Source organism: Triturus cristatus, chromosome 4_1 (genome assembly GCF_964204655.1).
Source record: "Triturus cristatus chromosome 4_1, aTriCri1.1, whole genome shotgun sequence".
NCBI classification, from domain to species: domain Eukaryota; kingdom Metazoa; phylum Chordata; class Amphibia; order Caudata; family Salamandridae; genus Triturus; species Triturus cristatus.
In genome coordinates, this window is record NC_140585.1 from 852,167,726 (window position 1) to 852,188,461 (window position 20,736).

General features: G+C 45.0%; 1 protein-coding gene across 3 annotated transcripts in view; it reads left to right on the top strand.

The window, feature by feature from the left end:
* SFMBT2 (Scm like with four mbt domains 2) overlaps window positions 1-20,736 on the top strand; it is an 819,725-nt gene that overhangs the window by 620,572 nt on the left and 178,417 nt on the right. For all 3 annotated transcript variants that reach the window (XM_085653540.1, XM_085653542.1, XM_085653541.1), the window contains one exon: window positions 394-507. In XM_085653540.1, the coding sequence (XP_085509666.1) occupies window positions 394-507 (114 nt within the window). The remainder of the gene's footprint in view (window positions 1-393; window positions 508-20,736) is intronic.

A 20,736-nucleotide genomic window follows, 5' to 3' on the forward strand; every position in this document is an offset into this window, starting at 1 on the left:
TTAAATGCTTTAGCGCCAAAATATAAGTTGATAAAATAACTGTAATAAAGAAACATGGGAACAAAATTGGCTTAGATTACTTGTTTTAGGGATTTCTTTTGTTCATATCTTAAAAATAACTACTGAGCTCTTGCCTTGAGTGAATGTTAGGTCAACTATTTAGTTCACGTGAATACAAACTGTGCTTCTTACTACAACCACAGTAAAGGGTCTAAGTGGAGATCTCTTGTATAGTGTGTGTTTTCAAGAATAAACCCTGTAGGTTAACTAAAATTTCCACACGCTACAAAGTGTGCCCATGAACATAATTGTATATGTGCGAGAGAAAAGAAATGAACTCAATTTTCAGTGACCATATTTAGAGTTACCTTTGAATTCCTTCTTTGCTTGTAGGTTTGCAGAAACCGGTTCCAGAATACATTGTTGATGTGGAATCGATGGACATCTTCCCTGTCGGCTGGTGTGAAGCCAATGGGTATCCGTTAACCCCACCGCAAAAAGCAGTGTGTAAGTACACACTTGCAACAAACTAATTTGCAACTGTGTGCCCATTTGAATTTGACATTGTTTTTGCATTTTCTGAAGCTGATTTTATATTTCTGATGCATTCTGTGAATTACACTCGGGCCTCTCTGTGAATTGTAATGGTGGCACTGTGGCTAAAGTTGCTCAAGACTGATGCACAATGTACTAAGGTGTGTTGTTGCCACTTTGTAGTGTTACAGATTGATAATTCATTCTCTGCAAGACAAACTAGTAAATGGGGTCAGTAAGGGAGCACAAAGAAAATGAAAGCAGAGAGCAAAAATTCAACTGTTGAAATCTTGCTTAAAAAAGCAGCAGCTCTATGGTTGTACAGCCCTGGGCAAGAATAGAACACGTTTTAGTTTCAGTCAATTGCTTCAGATTTTCACTCTAGGCTACAATATTTAATGAATTGTTGAGCTTTCACTTATGTTTACAGAACTGTTTTGAAAATGCGTTCTTGAGGCAATCAAAGAGATTGCCCTATTTGCCACAGTTCGCGCTTTAACACTGAACTATAGCTATGAACGTACGACTTCATCTATCCAGATATTCGCACCCCAGGAAATCGATGCACAGCAGGTTCTTTGACTCCTTTCTGTCATCCTATCCCCATCCAATGCTGCACTTGTCTTCCATAAATAACATCAGAAGCTGGCATCAACTTGGTTAAGAAATGCCAATATCAATTTTTTTATTCATTGTTTAATATGTGCTCTGTATGGACAATGCTCTTTTCTCTCAGTCCCAGCAATATTATTTTTAAATGGTTATTTTGTCTCCATATTATATATATTTTTAGAATATTTACCTTTTTTTTTAATTTAGTGATATCAATGCTTCTCTCTCACTTCTCTACTAAAATGGCACCCCAGAAGAAATATTGTAATCATATTATTGGTGAAAAATTAACTCAACTGGATTGCATAAAAAAATAGAATCTCCCAACCTCCCCTCTGATTTCAGAGTGCCAAGGAAATGTCGTAGCCTAATGATGCACAATTTCTTTCTTTTTTTTTTAAACTGATAAAACAGTGCATGATATGAATAAGGAGCCAAATAGACAAAGACAAATTGTGAGAGAAGGGAGCAGCACAGACCACTGGTGTTGTGTGAAAAAGGCTGCTTTATTTTAACAGGTGCACTTCACAAATTGTACCTCGGCAATCGGCCGTACAAATCTAAAACCTTGCTATGTATCAAATTAACTATCCACTCTCCTACCCCCACTTATTCTGTCCCCTCCACAAAGCCATAGTGCATTTTAAAATGTTTCAACTTAACATTTCCGCTAGACCCTATGACTAAATGTATCAACCTCTAAGCAACCAAACATCCTATACTTAACCTTGAACTTCCTGCCTACCGTCCATTTCCACATAGTTCACCAACAGGCAATGCCAACCAAACTTCTGTAAACTCATGCAAAACATTCCAGGCCTCCGCCACCTGGAGAAAGGGATCCTGCTAACTTTTTCTGTCCCTGCAACCACCTTGTGTTCAGTACCCCTGCCTACTCCATCTCCTGATGGTCAACATCCTGGCCAACACTTCCATCAAAAGCAACTCCATCCCGATGCGTAACATTAGGACACCCTAAACCTTGAAAACTCCTTGCTCTCTAGACCTTTCCCTGATGATTTTCTACATGCCAGGTATATGGCTGATGGAGTGCTGGCCTCCCACCAAATCCTCTACGGCGGGAACTCGGCCCGGAAGACAAAGCACACAGCCCACTGGGTCTTAATCTACAGTAAATCAAGCTTCATGTCCCTCAACAGCACCACACCTTATTCTTTTAGTAAATCAGTCTACCCAAAGTGGTGTTCCAACACGACCGGGCACCTGCCAGCTTTTAAAATGCCCTGTGAACGCTGCATCAATGCCCTCAAACACAAGTCCCATTTTCCCCTTCATGTAGTGGGTGACTAGTGACCGTCAAATCCCAGTATTGCACACTAGTCTCTCTGCCCTTCTTGTCTGTCCGCCCACTTGACGAACGTCCTCTGTCACCGGGCCTGCGAGCAGCAGTAAAAGTTCACATCACATTGTAGACAGCGCTACCCTCATCCCAAATGGCACAAAAATATCAACTGTAGAATCATGAAGACCGGCGCATGCAATCTCTGTGCGCCCAACCCATATCCTGCTTCCGATGCAGCACCCATGCAGAAAGAATAAGTAACTTGTTCCGCGGGGGGAACTCCTGCCACCTGAGCGCCTTGCACCTGAAAGCGAATAACTGAAACACAGAGAACCTCTCCCTTGCCTGTCGCCTGAAAACTTCGCAACCTGCAGTGCGTGACTCAAAGATCGCCCCCATGCCACCTAAGCAAATACCCCTGGGGGAGTAAAGGATGCAGTACTTGCTCTAGCACTGTCGGTGCTGATCCATCTTAGAGCTGCGCAGCCAAACTTCCAACCTGTCCACGCTTCTTGTGACCTCCTCCCCCTGCACTCCTCCCTTCCCCTCCGGCATTAGTGTCTTATATTGTTCGATGTCCTCATCCAGTCCACGTACTCTCTCCCACTATGTGCATGGACTACAGCAGAGGGTTGCCTACTAGGCCTTTATCGATGCCCTAAAGGTTACAAAGTAGAGGCAAAGTGCTGGAAGTCAGTGAAACCGCGTGCGTTGCTGGCCTGGAAGGAGGAGATAGAGTGGTGGGGACTCACTGAAAGCGGGGCGTTGCACAGAGAGGAATGACGTGGGCTACATAAAGTACCCCTTGCCATGTCCTGGGATATGCTGATGGAGTCTTTCTTAGACGTAGGTGCACTCCACTTACACGCAGACAAAACACAAGGAGCCAGACCTGAGAATGAGTATTGCCCCAAGACGCACACAGAAGCATGCTCTGGACCCACAAAGGTGCTGGGGCTGCGAGATGGAATATAAGCCTGAGTACGCCTGCCCATCTCTCAAACCTTGCACACCAGAGGTTCTATTCCAGGCCAACCACTATGCTCACATGATGAGGATTGGACAAGAGCCTCCCTTCATTCTGATTGTAACTGTTTACCACTGGGACTGCACCCATTATTTAGTGAGTGGTGGAGAATTTGTTAGTGATACAAGGTAACAGATTTGCACAATAGATGATTTCTACATTACTGTTCTACACCAACACAGGTCTAATGTTAAAGGATGTGATATTCAAATGCGTGCTCCTGATCGTACAATGGTTTCCATTATTGCATGTAGTAAAATCATGCACTTGAAGCTTTTAACGCAACAACTGACTTTACCTAGATATGATGTTGTGCCTGAAGTCTTTGCTGTTACATATGAAAACTCAATAAAATCTGTTATAACAAAATGTTCTCCCCCACTGTGAATGAGACAAAGCATCTGCAATGGCCTTGACCACTCCGGTACATACCTCAAACAACTCTACACAAAATCCCCCTGCAACATCAATACCTGGGCATCACACAATGACCAAATGACCACCTACTCACAGCCTGTACCACCGCCATGCTGCTGACCCTGAACCACACCTTCTTATTCACTAACTCCGCCCCCACTGTGTGGCAGACAACACCAATGGGAACAGCTGCAAGAAAGCAATGCTCCTACACCCCCTGGTCATCCATGGTGTCTGCAAGTCCTTTGCACACCACCGCCCTTACTAGTATAGGCCAAACCCAAGCCTCCCTCCTGCATCTGAGAATATTTGACTCTCCCAGTCCATGTCATTCCTGCTGTACTAACGGAATCCAATTGAAGGCACCCAGCAAGAAAACACCGCAGCCAAAGTTTTTTGTTGACCCATCCATTGACTGATGAGGCAGCGAGAAATCAAAAAGTGCCAAATTCAACCTACTACAACCTTTTGCCCGCTCTGGCCACACTGCATGCAAAATTGAAGCTCCCCAGCAACACCAGAAACTCCTTAACCTTCACCCTGTCTCTTGTCAGCAATCCAACCTCAGTGCATACATCGTCTCTTTATTGTCCTGTTGCAATCACCCATTCATTCTCTGTGTGTCAATTTCATCTCACAAAAAGGATATGACAGTACTCTGGCCCACTATTTTCTCTGATGCAAGCAGTACCCCAGGTCACCCATCAGCTCTTGGAAGCTAGCCAGCCTTTTCTGGCAGTCCACCAAGCCGGGTTAATCTACAAAAAAGTAATTGACCAAATAATGCATCCCCGGCCAGTGGCCTGTATGCTATACAAAACAACCCCTGCAGCAACACCTGAATCTCATCGTCTTAACCTTCATCTTGTCTGTTGCCAGTATGCGAACCCACAATGCATGCAACGTCTTTGTGGTCCTGATGCACCCTCCTCTCCATTCTGTGTTATTCCTTGTCAATAGCCAAAAAGGATAAGACTGTACCCAGCCCATCGTTTTCTCTGCTGTTAGTGATACCCAAGGTCACCTATGAGCTCCTGGATGCTAGCCAGCCTCTGGAAGTCTGCTGAGCCGGGTTGCAACACGAAAAAGAAATCATCCAAATAATGTTTAACCAGCTGATGACCTGTATGCCCAAAAACCATTACAGGACCAAACTGAAACATTCAGAACAGTGCCCACAACATGGAACAGCCTCTCAGTAGTGTCTTGTTCTCACAACCCTGCCAGCAGATTGTGTTGCCAATGGTTGACAATCATCTGTATGCACCATAAGCAGTCAAAAAGCAGACTCCACATCGCACGTTGTCTACAGTGCACCCGGGCCCACCTCCACCAGCAGTGACATGGCGACGTCAACCAAGAGATATTACACCGAGCCATATCCTCTGCAATCATTCACTGGAGCCCCCTTTCAGCCAGGAAAGATGTAGTCTTAGGTGAAACTGTCCCTGCTCCTTTTTAGACACCACCCCAATTGGTGATATGATCCCAGATTCCATCGCCCCCCCCCCCAATCAAATGGGCCGGCCTTCCAAGACCTTCCTACCCAATTTGACTTGCAATCTTGCTAATATTCCTAAGCAGACCGCAAATTGTCTGCTGAACCGTTATACCCCAAACGGTAAACCCCATGTGAACCCATCCCGCAGTAAATGGGCTTCTTCCGGCCAACTGAAAAGGAATAGCCGGTATTCAAACCTGTCCAATTTAACCACAATATGAGCCTCATGCACCAGATCCCTGCACACCTCTACCCCCTTTATTGCTATACCGTGCTGTAAGCCCTGACTACTCACACATTGCTGCCCCAGACCTGACTTCTGCCCCCGGTGGCCACCTTCAGCTCTGAAAGCATTAAGAAGGGCATTCTTGCCTGCACACTTTTGTGACTAGTAGTACTCCCAAGTACACAAACCTTTAGTGACATCCCAGCATGTATCCCAGTTGCACTCTGTCCCTTGGCTGCGGCACCCACCCCTCCTAGTGTGGGGTGCTCCTGCAATGAAAGAAAATATTCCCTTGATCCACCAATTAACAGAGCATAAAGTATTATGTCAGAAAGAAAGTTTTCTTAGGGAAATACATTTTTTCTTTATTTTATAAAAACATATTTATCCTTGTAGATCATACAAATTCATTTAACATATCATAAACATCAAAATTGTTAAAAACCTCCTAAAATACAATACAGTTGAATTACAATCACATAAAAATATGTAACACCGTTATGACCAGCATAACGTGGAGACAAAACACAAATTGTAAGATTCAAATACTCCTCTTTACGAGTGCACATCAGATTCAGTTTTTAGAAATACAGTACATTATACATTTACAAATTTGTATATACGTGATCTGTATTTGTTCTCTGATTGCGCTATCCACAGCGTCGACGCGTTTCGATGGTTTCAGAATGATAATGCCATCTTTATCAAGACCACATACTTTTGTCTCACACTTCAGTAATTTTCCTAGAACAGATAAATGTAGTTACTACTCTCACTTGTATTTATATTTATCATACATTGACGATCATATTCTCTGAGATTCATAGATTCTCTCATTCATAATGTACATTAGTTATATTCATTACCCGAAGATAAACATTATCCCATTTTGTCTCCTATACATTAGTTATATTCATTACCCGAAGATAAACATTATCCCATTTTGTCTCCTATACTATAGGGTTGGTCCAATTTAATTTGATTTAATGGGCTTTGCTCCTCACATCCGAGGTCTTATTTCTAGCACCATTGTCTTGAAATACTTCCATTCTATGTATGGCGGCATTTGCCTTCTTCTTTTATTCAACTTATCTTTCTATCGCTATATTAGATATATGTACATAATTTTCCTAAGTATTATTACATTGCCCCACCTTTTATTTAGTGAATCCGATGCCTCTGCCTTTGTATTATTGGTATGGGCAACCGGATTACCTTTTTATAATTATCATTCCTAATGTTAGTACATTCGAGTTTCCTGCATCACCAACTAATATATTTAATGGCGGGTTCCAATTATAGGCCTCTTCTCACCTTTGAGATGGGGTATCTTTCTGTGCTCCTTATTCCTTTTGTGTTTCAGAAAACCCACATTACTCTTCTTTCACCCTCTTCGTTGTTTAGAGTGGCATATTTTGTCTTTTCTAAGATCAAATAAACGGAGGGGGGAAAAATTAAGAGTACTTTTACAGCACTGATCATTCTCCTGATCGTTCGCTCAATTTCAATCATAACTAGTTCCCTGCTGTTTAGCTCTTAAAATTACCTTGTCGTTGTAAATGCGGGCTTGCTGGTTTCAAAGAGCCTCTTTCTATGGTTATGTTTTCCGACTTTCTGCACTGCGAGGTATTTTAAAATTTTCCTTCTTGCATCAGCGAGTCTAAAAAAACCTGGGAGAATGGATATTTGTCTGAGTAAGTCCGTAATTCTGACCCCTAATCGTTTATTTTAGCTATCGTCTCTACATTTCCTAATTGTCTCACCTGATTACTTGCTGTATTACAATTCTCCTGTTAATTTCCAGGTCGCAGCCAAATCTATGGTAGTTTTCAAGATTCCTGCGTTGCCGAGTATTTTAAAAAAACCTTTTCTTACATCAGCGAGTCTAATAGACAAGGGAGAAGAGATGTTGTCTAAATTAGTCCATACTTCTAATCCCTAATGATTTTTTCTACCTTTCATCTCTCTAGATTCTTTTTGTCTCACCTGATTTCTCGCTGTGTTCCCACCGTCCTGCTCGTTTCCGGATCAGAGCCAAATCGATTTTTCCCTATCCTACTTCCTATTTATCTATTGTGTCCATCTTTCTTATTGGTTTGACCCCACTCACGTGGTGCGTGTACGGGTCTTTGCACTGTAAACCTCTTCCACAGTCCATGGTTCCGTTTCGAACCTCAGCCTGAACTTGCTTCCGGGTGTTCTGTTTTCGATGAGTACCACGTCACCTGGTACAATGTCCGGCGCCACCGCTCTCCGTCGGGTGTCAGCATGCGCATACGCTCCTCTGCGCCGGGTGTCAATGGCACTGTCATCTGGGGACTCAGGTCGCCACTCCGGATGATGTGGTATAGTGTCCGTGACCACCCTTCCCATCAGCAGGTGAGCGGGAGCAGTTCCTGTGGTGGAGTGTGGCGTCTGGCGGTAGCTTCGAAGGAAGGTAAAGATGGAGAGCTCTACGGACTGGCTTTTGTCATGAGCAATGCGGATTACCTTGTTGAGGGTTCTCATGAAACGTTCAGCCTCCCCATTTGCTTGAGGCCATCAGGGCGTGATTCGCCGATGACGAATACCCAAGGCCTGCAGGTACATGGGGAACTCCTGGCTCTGGAATGGGGACCCATTGTCCGTCCGGATCTCTTTTATTAGTCCATGGGTAGCCATTATTTTTTCTAGTTTTGGAATCACTTCGCTGGCGCTGAGGGCCGACAGTATTTCTACTTCGGGATACTTCGAGTGGTCATCAATGGCGACTAGAGTGCGTCTTCCGTCCGGCAAGCTGCCAAAATCCATGCTTATTTGGGACCATGGTACTCTTGGCCGAGGTTCCATGATGATGGGGCAGGCCTGGGTGCTTCCCCTGTGACCTGGCAGGCGTGACAGGCCCGAACCATTGTTTCTACCAGGTCATCCATGAGGGGGAACCAGACTTTTGTGCGCAGTCTCGACTTAGTTTTCACCGTGCCTTGATGGCCTACATGGGCTAAATCTACCATCCTTTGAGTTAGCGACGTCGGGATGACCAGTCTGTGCCCCCTCAGCAGGCATCCAGTGTCGTCCTCGGTCAATTCCTCCCTTACGTGGTATAGGCTGTCCATTATCGGTTGCGCCATGGGCGTCAGGCTCTTCCACTCTTCTCTTGCTCTGTTCCAGTTATTGTTCTGGATGGCGTGCTTGGCTCTCTGCAGACACTCATCCTGGCTGGTGGCGCGTAGGAGGCTAGCCATGGACACCGGTATGGGACATGACCGAGCGGTGACACATCGTACATACTCCTCAGTTTCCGCTGCTTCTTCCATTTCTTGTGGGGTGGCCTTCCGAGGGTGGCGAGAAAGGTAATCAGCCGGGTTCCGTGCCCCAGGCTGGTATTCTATTTTGCAGTTGTAGTTTTGCAACTGGAGCATCCACTTCTCAATTCTCGGTGGTGGTTTCGTGGAGGTGCCAGAGAAGAGCGCTACCAGGGGCTTGTGGTCGGTGGTTACCACGAATGGTTTCCCATACACATACAAATGGAAATGGTGACAACCCCAGTGAATTGCGTTTGCCTCCTTCTCTATCTGGGAGTACCTTTGCTCCGTCTCGGTGAGTGACCTGCTGGCGAATGCCAACGGAGCCCATTCATCTTGAGACGTCTTCCTCTGTAGGAGAACAGCACCCAGTCCGACCGGACCAGCATCCACGGCAATCAACGTGAGCTTGGCGGGGTCAAAGAATGCGAGTGTTGTTGCTTCAGAGAGCGCCTCCTTGATGTCTTCGAACGCCCGAGCTTGCTCCCTGCCTCACGTCCACGGGGTGGACTCTTTTGTCAGCTCTCTCAGGGGAACTGTTAGGTTGGCCAAGTCTTTGATGAATCTACCACAGTAGTTGACCATACCTAGGAAGCTTCGAACTTCGGTGATGTTCGTAGGGGCAGCCGCTTCCTTAATGTCCTTCACTTTATCAGGATCGGGGTTTACTCCCTCTGCCGAGAATGTATATCCAAAGAACTGTAGTTTGTTGCACAGGAACTCACACTTTTCTCGATGCAGCGTGAGGCCGGCCTCTCTAATCCGACGTAGCACTTGCAGCAGTCGCTCGTTATGTTCTGTGACCGTCTTGGCGTGCACCATAATGTCGTCGCTGACATTGATTGCCCCCGGCATCCCGGCGATGAGCTCCTGGATTACGTTTTGAAACACCTCGGCGGCGCTCGATACTCCAAAACTCAACCGGGTGTACCGCCTGAGCACTACGTGTGTTGAAAACGTGGTAATGTTTCGGGAGGCTTCATCCAGTACCAGCTGGTGGTACCCTGACCGGAGATCCAACTTCGAGAACCACCTGGCACTCGCCATCTCCCCGATGAGGTCGTCGATGGTGGGAGTGATATGGCGCTCCCTCTTGATGGCGACGTTGGGAAGTCGCATGTCAACACATATCCTGACTGCGCCTGGCTGCTTAGGCTTCCTCGCCACCACTATGGGAGACACCCATGGGGTAGGTCCAGATACCTTTTCGATTATCCCGGCCGCCTCAAGCTTCTTCAGCTCTGCCTCCACCAATGGTCTGAGGTGGAACGCTATCCGCCGGTGTCGCAGGGCTACTGGCTGAACGGTGTGGTCTATGTGCAGGTGGATCTCTTTGCCACGGAACTTGCCTATTCCTTGGAACACCTCTTCAAATTCCTCCAGGATGCTGTGCATGGACTCTTGGTGCACTCCGAATGCGAAGGTCACTACTCCTAGGTCTTCTGCTGCCCGGCAGCCCAGGAGCATGCCCTGGCCATCCTCCGTGACATAGATGTTAGACGTGACCGACCGTGTTCCATGAGATATTGTGGTTTTGAACTTCCCGCGCACCTTCAGCGTTTCTTCTTGTCCATACGCGAACACCGTTATCGTTGACGGGTGTAGAACGGGCTTCGGGTGCATGGAGCTGTACAGTGTGGCGGCCATGATGTTGATGCTGGCCACGGTATCCACAACTGTGGTAATCTCTTGCGACCCTACCCGGACGTTGCACTGCGGGAGTCGTCGTGTCTTGCGCATCGCGGTGCCTATCATGTGAATCCTGTGCACCACTCTCTCTTCTTCGCCATCGTCATCCATATCGCTGGCCGCCGGCTCTCCTTCATCAACGGAGTTCACTGCTTGGCGCGGTTTGCGGAATCTTTTCGACCGACACACCTTCTCGAAATGGTTGAAATGACCGCACCCCAAGCACTTCTTCCCTCGTGCTGGACATTCCGCCGCGGCATGTGGCAGCCCCCCACAGTACCCGCATGACTTTGGTTGTTCCGGAGCGGTAGCTCCTGCCCCTTTCTTGGCCCATCTCTGTTTGGGCCTGGTCGACACCACGTTGACTGGCTCCACCTTCACCGGTGCCTGCAGAGCAGCTTCCATGTGTAAGGCGCGCGCTTTCAACAGCTCCTTCGTCCAACCCATCGTTAGTATTTCCGCCAACGGTTTGCCAGACTCCTCCAGTATCCGCTCCCTCAATTTGGCTGACGCGCACCCCTGAATTATCTGTCCTCTTATTTCTTCTGTTTCGTCTCGGAAACCACAGGTGGCTGCTAGGTTCTTGAGGCGGGCATGGAACTTGTCCAGCGATTCCTCGGGGAGCTGGCGTGCTTGTCGGAATATGAATCGCTCATAATCGTGGTTCGCCATCGGTTCAAAGTGTTCATTTAATGCGGCTATCAGTGTCGTGTGAGTTTTGGGGGTATTTTCAACGAGCGTCTTGACGATATTATGAATGTCCTTAACCCCGAGATGAATGATCATCGCACGTTTCTGGTCCCTATGGACTTTCGTGGCTTCAAAGAAGATACATAATCTGTCTTCCCAATCCTTCCATCGGGCCGCCACTGCTGACGGTGACCCCTCTACTGTGAACGGCTCAATCGGGGGAATGTTCGTCATGGTGCGCGTGTGCTGCCTCCGCTAGGCGAGACCTGTAGCTGATGTGGGTGTGGTCCCTTGTAGCACTCCTATCCCACGTGGCAGACTGACAAAATCTGGCTTAGCGGTGTTGGAACCCCTTCCAGGCTCTATAGGCCGTGCAGCCAACGGGGGGACCTGAAGTGGCTGTCCCGCAGCACCCCTCTATGCTCCCAGACCGTGCAACCCCTCCCAGGGCTTCAGGCACTTCAGGCCAATTACTCACAGGCCAGGCAGCTGGACGGGTGCACAGTCCTCCGTGCGCGTGTATCAGCGCTCCCGGCCGTCTCCACGAAGAGCAGGACACGTGGCAGGCAGCGTCAGGCAGACGCCACGCGGAGGCTCCCTCCGGCGCTCCGATCCGTCCCCGGGCCAAGAACCACGTAGTGCGCAACAGCAGGCTCACTTCGGCGCCCGGGCGCGCGCTCAGGGCACGATGTGCCGGCACCCGCGAGCACCACACCGGGGACCAAAACGGGGTTCCGCGACTCCACGCGGGGGCACGAGCACCACGAGCGACACTCACCTCGCGGCCGCCACACCCGCTCGTAGCACAATGTCGAGGGCACGCCCACCCTCGTCGCCACTTTTGTTGTGTCCTGGGGCGAGCGCTTACTGCGGTGACCACAGGGACATTAGGCCTATGCCGGGAATGAGGACGCGGGGACACAGTGCTGGTGAGTATGGTCCGCCGCCGCAGCCGTTCTGGTGTACGTGCGTGCGCGACCCGCTTTTATTAATGCATACCACGTGACCTGATGCGTACGCCTCAGCGTATCGCGTCAGTGTCACGACATTACACCCCCCTACACCTCTCCCTGGCCTTGATCCCACTGCCGCGTTCCTCCTGACGCACCCCTACCCCAGTGCTCTGCTCAGCCCTTGTCTGTTTAGTCTGCTCCTCCACTTCCAGGCAGCGCAGTAGCCCCACTAACAATTCCCGCTTCACGGGTGGCTCCAGGGAGGCTGCCTGCTTTTACCTTTTTGCTCTTAGTGCTGGCTCCGTGTATGCATCTGACACGCGATCGTGCCACAGGTGGATGGTATTGTGTCGGTACTGCCTTGGTGCACACTGCTGCATCGCTGCTTGATCCCAGGGCTCACGACGCAAAACCAGCATTCTTCGGCTCTGCCTACTCTCACGGGGCTGCTTGCACAATCGGCAGTGCACCTGCCCTTCTCCCTGCTCAAAGAGAGGCCACTTGCTTGTATACAGAGTGGCCCCTTACACTCACTGCATCCTCAGCTGACAGCGCATTGACTTCTCTTGGCAACTAACATGTCACCACCACCTCAGCCAACCCGGAGGTGACACCAAATCTCTTCAACCTTGCCTCTCAGCAACGGCCCTTGCAAGATGACTATTAAATGCGCTAACTATAAAATTGCCTGAAAATATCTCTGAAAAACAAAAAACACCAAAGGTAATTGGGCTCCCTGCCACCATTTTAAGTACAGGTGATATGGTGGCTAGTGGCAGGGAGCCCAATTACCTCACCTACATAAAGTTGGGTGATTTTGGCTATAATATAGCCCAATACACAAAATGTCAGTCGCTGGACTGCTCCACTATCCGAAAAACCCGGTGGGGGGCGCAAACCTCCCAGTTGTCAGTTGCCCCCCAAGCTCCTATTAGACAAAGAATATACAAAACTGTTTCCAGGTGGCATCATTAGCAGTCAGTTATGGAGCTGCACTATTGCCCAAGTTATACAAATAAGTGCCAATATCGTCAGAAAAGCATTAACAAGTAAATAATGTATCATGGCACAACACTCCTTCATACACAATATTTGTTTTGCTTTATTCTACCAAAGCCCGATATTTCTGCTACTTCTCCAGAAAATGATTGGATTGTAAAGCTAAACCAAACATTGCAATTCACGGACGTAGATCGATTTTAATCTCGAGGAGTTGTCCCATATAATTAAAAATTCATCTTCAGTATTGTTATAATTTTAGGCAAGATGACAGATGTGACATCAGACTCCATCGTTTTCATCAAGGCAGTGAGGGTAGCTGTCTATAATCTGCTAACAAAATGTATTAAACTATTCTGGTGTATAAAACAGTTAAAATATTGCACCATGCGGAGGTTAGGTCATTGGATGCAATATTTTGTCAGCTGGAATAATTTGTGCCAATCTCCAGAGCTGATCCTTATGTTTAAAATGTTTTGCCAAATCTGCCAAATGTTAGTAGGAGAGACACGTTTTCTTTCTAGCAGCATTCTGTGCATAGCATGTACACAGCCCATTGCTTATCAGCACAAAAAAATGACTTATTTCTAAAATATGTAATCCTAATGAATATTCTTTATATTTGATGACTGGAACGAGTGCTGACGTTTAATTTATGACTGATAATATCCCCTACTGCCTTGATCATCAATTGGAAAATTATTAGATGATTTAATCTCTGATCCACTCAATGTTTTCCTTTTCTTGACCTAGTTAATGCCCTTCTAGTTTAATAGTCGTGGCATCCAATACATTCAATAAATTCACACTTCTTAAACTAGTCAGCACAGGAAAGGAAAAGGAATCCTTGCTTTTCGGAAATTAATTTGGATCTTAACCTGATTGCCTAGTCCTATATTTCACATGATTAAGAATGAACGAATTTGGCTAAATAGGTTTGTTTTAAGTAATGGGTGTCTTATTTAAAAAAAAAAAAAAGAGGACTATTGATTTTAGTATGTTTATTTGAGTAGTTTGTATTATGTCAATGCAATATATCATACGTAGATTAATAAAGCTACGTTTTATATTAATGGTATTAGAAGTGAACGATACACTGTGAAAGAATCCACATCGGTTTACATGCGCCAAATTCTTTGATGATATGATCATATGCGGCGTTTGTCACCATTTGAATAATCATCAATAATCATAGCATTTGCGTGGTAAGATCCACATCTATCTGGATGTTTTAAGTTTCTGAAAAGGACAACTATCGTGCCTTTTAAAAAGGAGGTATATATGTCATCCTCTGTTAAACAGACAAATTAAAAGAGGAACCAGTTCTAGCACAAAAGCCTTTCTAGTTCCACAGGGAGACCATATGGCCCGAAGCTTTCTTTGGCAGCCTTGAAACTGTGTCCAATATTTCTTGCTCAGGGGATGGAGTGCTCACTATGCCGGCTGAAAGCTTATATAGTTTAATAAAGCTAACAAACAGACTATTCAGAATAAGTTGATTGTATTTCTTCAGAATATATGTCTTTATAATGATATCTGGTGATGAAGCTATGTTGCCTATGTGTAGGTGCCTAACCTGTGTAATTTTATTGTACGTTTGCTGCTAACGTGTTTAGCAGACCAAAAGGCATCCATTTTTTCTCCTATTAGATCTTGTTTCTGGCCCCATAATTTTATTATTACTGGTTTCCTGGTGAATATATTTATATTTTAGAGCTGTCCCGAACATTTCCCACCAAGCTCTGTTCTCAAGGGTGTTTGTTTCTGGCAAATTGCATCTAAATACTGGCAGATAATTTTGCTTAACATTTTTTGCTGTGAAGCCTATTATATTACCATATCATTAGCTTTGACATTTTTCCTTTTTTTTGTATAAATATTTTTATTGAAGCAAACTTTTCCCCCCACAATTTAATCCAGACCCTGAGTCCTCCCCCACCCCCCCATACTTAAATACATCTCAAGAAATTCATAGGCTATATAAATAACCAACAATAAATCACTTATTACATAGCAGCAAAAAGAAGCTCACAGAAAAAACACCCCTAAAAAATCCCATCATCGTTTAGCAGCAGATTCAAGACACAATAGTGAAAAATATGCAGCAGATGCGATGCTAACATGACTAAATCCCCCACCAACCCAACTTCTGGTAATCTACTCCAATTATATAGCAGCAAATTAATCCCATAAAGTGCTTGTGCGTTTTACCTATCTGATTGTTCAACCCAATTGGCTAAGCATTTCCAAATTCTCATCCCCTTCTTCCTGGCCCTGTGTCCCTTTCGAGTTCATATAGCTTTCTCAAGATTATATGTCACTAATAATTGGGTTAGCCATTGTTGGAACAAGGGGGGGACTGGATCCAGCCAAGCTGAGGCAATGCACAATCTGTACACAGCCATTGCTATGCTTAACAGGGAACCTCCATCTTCTGCCCCCAGAGGAGTTATACCCAATAGCATTAGTTCTCAATAGCATTAGCAGGGGAGTTAAATCAATATACAGCTGCAGTTTGCTTCTTAAAAATTCAGTAATTTCCTTAATTAGTGACCTAAGTATGCTTCAGGTAGCAAACATATGGACCAAGTCTGCTTTATGTAGAGCACAGCGTGGACAATACACTCCTTCCCCTCCCCCCATTTGGCTGTCCGATATGGGGTGTAATATAACTTGAAGCAGGTCTTATAATACTGTGTTTGGAGGTTGGTAGGCATTAGAACCAATTGGGAGTTTATGAAAGCACTTTGAAATGCTGTGTCTGTAATGTATAGCTTAGCTTGCCTCTTAGTAGACCACTTACCCAGATCATCTTTCATGTGTTCGTTAAGCAACCTATACATACTCCCATTATGTAGGGGGGGTGGGTAGGTTTTAATAGTTTGTCCTCCAATTCGCTCTTCCTATATCTCTCCAACCCCTCCCCCTTCTTCTGTAAGTAATCTCTAATCTGAAGATATTTAAAAAACTCTCTATGGGTAAGAACAAATTTCAATCTTAATTCATCGTATGATATTATACTACAAATTGAGTAAAAAAAGCCTATTTATTTTTTTCCGGCCTTTAACCAATTCTTTAAATAAAGGTCATTGAAGATCTCTGGCAAGTTCTTATTGCACCATAAGGGAGTATAATGGTTCAACCTCCCTAGCTCTAGTAGGCGACATACCGGGATCCATGCTTTAAAAGCAGTGAGCAGTGTCTTAAAACACACACTTTTATAGTAACCATAATCCAGCTGGCGCCATAAACTTCCCCAGGCTTCAGAGTCAATCAGTAATTCACCTTGGGCTCCTGTTGTTGGGGGCTTCCCTCAAAAGTGCTGTATAGTGTACCAATGAAACAACCCACCAATAGAGCTTAAGGTCAGGAATCCACCATGTTCCCTGGGTAATGACAGAAATTTGTACGATCTTCTTGGTCTCGACTATGCCCAGATAAATTGTGCAAATGTGCTTTCAAGTTTCTTCAACCAGCAACTCAGAAAAGCAAGGGGGATTGCTCTAAAAAATACAGAATTTTAGGAAAAAATCCTGTCTTAATTAGGTTGCTTCTACCAATCAATGTTAAATGTAAATTATCAGCCCTTTTCCATGCCTTGCTGATTTCTTCTGTGCATGGCCCCCGGTTTCCATTTACCACCTCATCAAGATCAGAGCTTATCATGACCCCTAGGTATACCGCTTTTATAATATCCTATAATCATCAAAGGATGTAAATTCATTATTGACTATCTGTGTCTTATCCCTGATCAGGGCATATCCTGATAAAATACCATAACTCTGGGCTTCTTCTATTGCCCCAATAGCCTGTTCAGGATGAGAAGTGACTAGAGCTATATCATGGGCATAAGCCAACACCTTCCTGTCATATTCTCACAAAACTATAGGGGGAATATCCAAAGCTGACCCCAGGTGCTTTAAAAAAGGGTCGATGTACAATGGAAAAAGGAGCAGTGAGCAGGGACACCCTTGTTGCTCCCCTCGGTGATTTTGAAGGGCTCCGTCATCTCCCCATTTATAAAAAAAACTAGCCACAGGGTCCTTATATAAACCTTTAACTGCCTCAATAAAGTTCATCCCTATCCCTTTCCTTCGAATAGTAGCCCAGAGAAACTGCCAGGAGACCCTATTGAATGCTTTTTCAGCATCAAGCAGAATTGCTGCCATGGGGTCTCCTGACACTTGCCTGCATCAACCAAGGTAATGATCCTTCTAATATGCTCTATTGTTCCCCTGCCAGGGATAATACCATGCTGCCCCACAGATACAACCCCATGAATCAGCTGTGATAAACGTGAGGCTAATATTATTGAATGTATTTGAACATCCCCATTAATTAATGTTATTGGATGGTAGGAGCCAAGCTCCTTTGCAGGTTTATTTTTCTTCGGAAAAACTATAATCGTTGCAATAGCCCAGGAGTTCAATGAGGTAGCGCCTTCAAAAACCTGTAAGAATAGAGTTGTAATGACTTCTTTTCACTGAGCCCCAAAAATGTTAAAGAATTCTGTGGGGATTAAATCAAGACTGGCCGCTTTCCCTCTGGGTAGTTTTGACATTGTTTCCGAGATCTCATCCCAAATTAATGGATTATCTAATTGCTTCCTCTCGTCCTGAGTCAATACCTCCATTACAGCAGGATCCAATTAGTTATGTTTGAGGTCCTCGTGTTGGCCCCCCAGATATACTGAGTCTTCTGTGTCCTCGCCTGCTATTTCCACATTGTCTAGCCACTTTTCAGGCTGGAATTATCACAACACCCTGTGCTGCTACATTTATCAACGTCCCTTAACCCTTGTGCTGTTATGGTATAAAAAATTACTTTGAAAAACTTGTAGGGCAATTGCATTAACATTGTGTCCTACTAATTATTGACCGCTGCTGGTTGTTTTAAATGTCTTTAAAAATTCCATAGAATTTATTAAAAATGAAAATGAAGAAGCCACTAAAATAGCAGGCAAAGTCAATCCTTACCTATTTGATTACTGCATCTAATTGCTGGCTTTATACTGGTAACATAGCCTCAGCACAGAAAGTTCTGTATCTTCAAACCAGTGTGATCTGAGGGAAGCAGGTGAATGTGCCAAAGAGGAACATGTTTTATTCTTCCTCGAGGAATAATTCTCCCCCTCTACAGTTCCCCTGCGGAGGTTGAGTGCGGTCCTTGTCAGCAAGATGTTTAAGGCATCAGTGTTGGCATCCGTGCATCAGGCATCCAGTTAATGAGCGCTTTAGTATTCAGTGTAGCTGACAGCTAAACATAGATGATGCTCAGTTAATGATGCTTCCCCTGAACCACATTCAGCAATCTCAAAAGATATAACCCCATCTTCATCATACTTTGTTCTGTAGATCATTTGGTGATGCACTGAGCCGTGAGCGCAACCTGCTCCATACATTCTCCAGCTCTGAGTGTCCAGCAGCCGACATGGAGCTCAGGGATACAGATTGATGGGAATGCTCCCATCACCCCCCTTATTGGGAAATCATACCTCAATGAAAATTCCACCATGCTATAAAAGTCTGTGCCACCCAGTTTCTTCACAGCTCTAATTTATACCCATTCTCCAGAGCTCACTGCTTCAGTCACACATCTCTCCTCCGAAGCCTGCTCTGTCCACTGGTTCTTGGTACATGGCAGACCTCACTTAAATCTGACCTGCATTACCAACATACTATTAATGCCTCTACATCGAAAACTTCACTTGCTTCCCAGGTCACCCAAATACTTACAGAATGACCATTTTATAATATTGTTGTTATTATAGTGGTAGTAGTAACAGCAGTGTTATTAATAGCAGCCATAGTAATCTGAGTAGTATTTTTGGCATTATTTTGTGTAGTAATATTAGTGTCCTGCTTTAAATAGTGTGTATCTGGTCCAAAAAGGCAATGGAGCACTTTATTACCTTGAAAAATTAGTACAATGATATTTTAGAGCAAATACAAGGAACAATAAGAGGCGCTAATTCATTTACTCTGGGAAAGAAGGTGAAAACTGAACAGAGGAGCTTTGAGGGACTGCTGAGTGTAGAGGAGAGTTAGAGGCATTCTGGTGTCTAAGGGTAAAGAATTCCATATGTGAAGAGTCATGGAGGAAAAGGTTTGGTTTTCTGCTCCACACTGAATTTCTTACTTTTATATAAACCTGTATGAAGAGAATTATGTAATATGGGTATCTCAAATCCTGCCAGCAAGCATCATGTAGGTAAGTTAGGAAAATAAGATTGTTTTAGGTATAGGAGATCATGAAGAAGATAAACTCATCTAGAGGGAGAAATAACAACAAGAGGAATAATATTGTGGGAGCCAAACCCCGATAATGAATAATGAACCCCAATATTTTGAACACCCCAATTTGTACCCAATTTATTTGGCTTGAGAATCATTAATGGATCTAGCAATTAGAACCTACACTTCTCTTGGAAACATACATTTCAGCAGAGTAAAACAGACCAAATAAGGAACCACTGATAACTTAGTTCTAGATCAAAAATATGGCAAAAATAGATCTATCACAGAATGTTTGTGAATGCGGAACAGATAAAAATGCCATAAAGGCTCAATTACAGAAATACAGAATCATAAAACGTAGCTTCAATTAGTCAGGTTAGGCAAACACAAAGATACTGGCAGCATCACCATAAGAAAAATCGAAGACAATTGGACAAGTCTCAAGTACAAAAATGAAAAGTCACACAGCAGCAGGTGTTTCGACAGCAGCCCAAGATACAAATATAAAAAAATATCCCCATATTACTAATGCCCAATAGTTTTTATACACATCACATTTTCTATTACTAGATTATACAGATGCAGCAGAGTATCTTCATGGTTAGGGTCACATCAGAAAATCAGAAATAGCAACGTAATATGTCAGATTTTTAACCCTAGTCCTTTTCTTAAGGTAAGAGAAATATTACACAAGGAGATGATGGACGGAGTGCTGAAACTTTTCAAACACTCACACCCAGTCACAGATCTGGGTTGAATCTATCATCATTCTTTAGCTCACTTTGCCAGCCCAGTTCAGACACAGCGATATGCTAATCAGTCTTGACCCTGTGCCTCATGGGAACAGTCCAGCATGAACTGCCAAGCCATGTCTTCCCTGGACCGGAAACAAGCATCCTGGGACCGGTTTCGGTCTAACAGCCCTTTTCAGCCAGGCTAGCTTGAATCCAGTGGCAAAGTGAGCAAGGGACCCACGTCTGGGCATACCCTGCCAACTTAGGGCGAACAAAGCAAACACAAGGAGATGATGGACAGAGTGCCTAAACTTTTCAACCCCAGTCACAGATCTGGGTTGAATCCCTTGCTCACTTTGCCACTGGATTCAAGCTAGCCTGGCTGAAGAGGGCTGTTAGCCCAAAACCGGTCCCAGGATGCTTGTTTCCGGTCCAGGGAAGAGATTGCTTGACAGTTTAGGCTGGACTGTTCCCATGAGGCACAGGATTCAAGATAGCCTGGCTGATGAGGGCTGTTAGCCCAAAACCGGT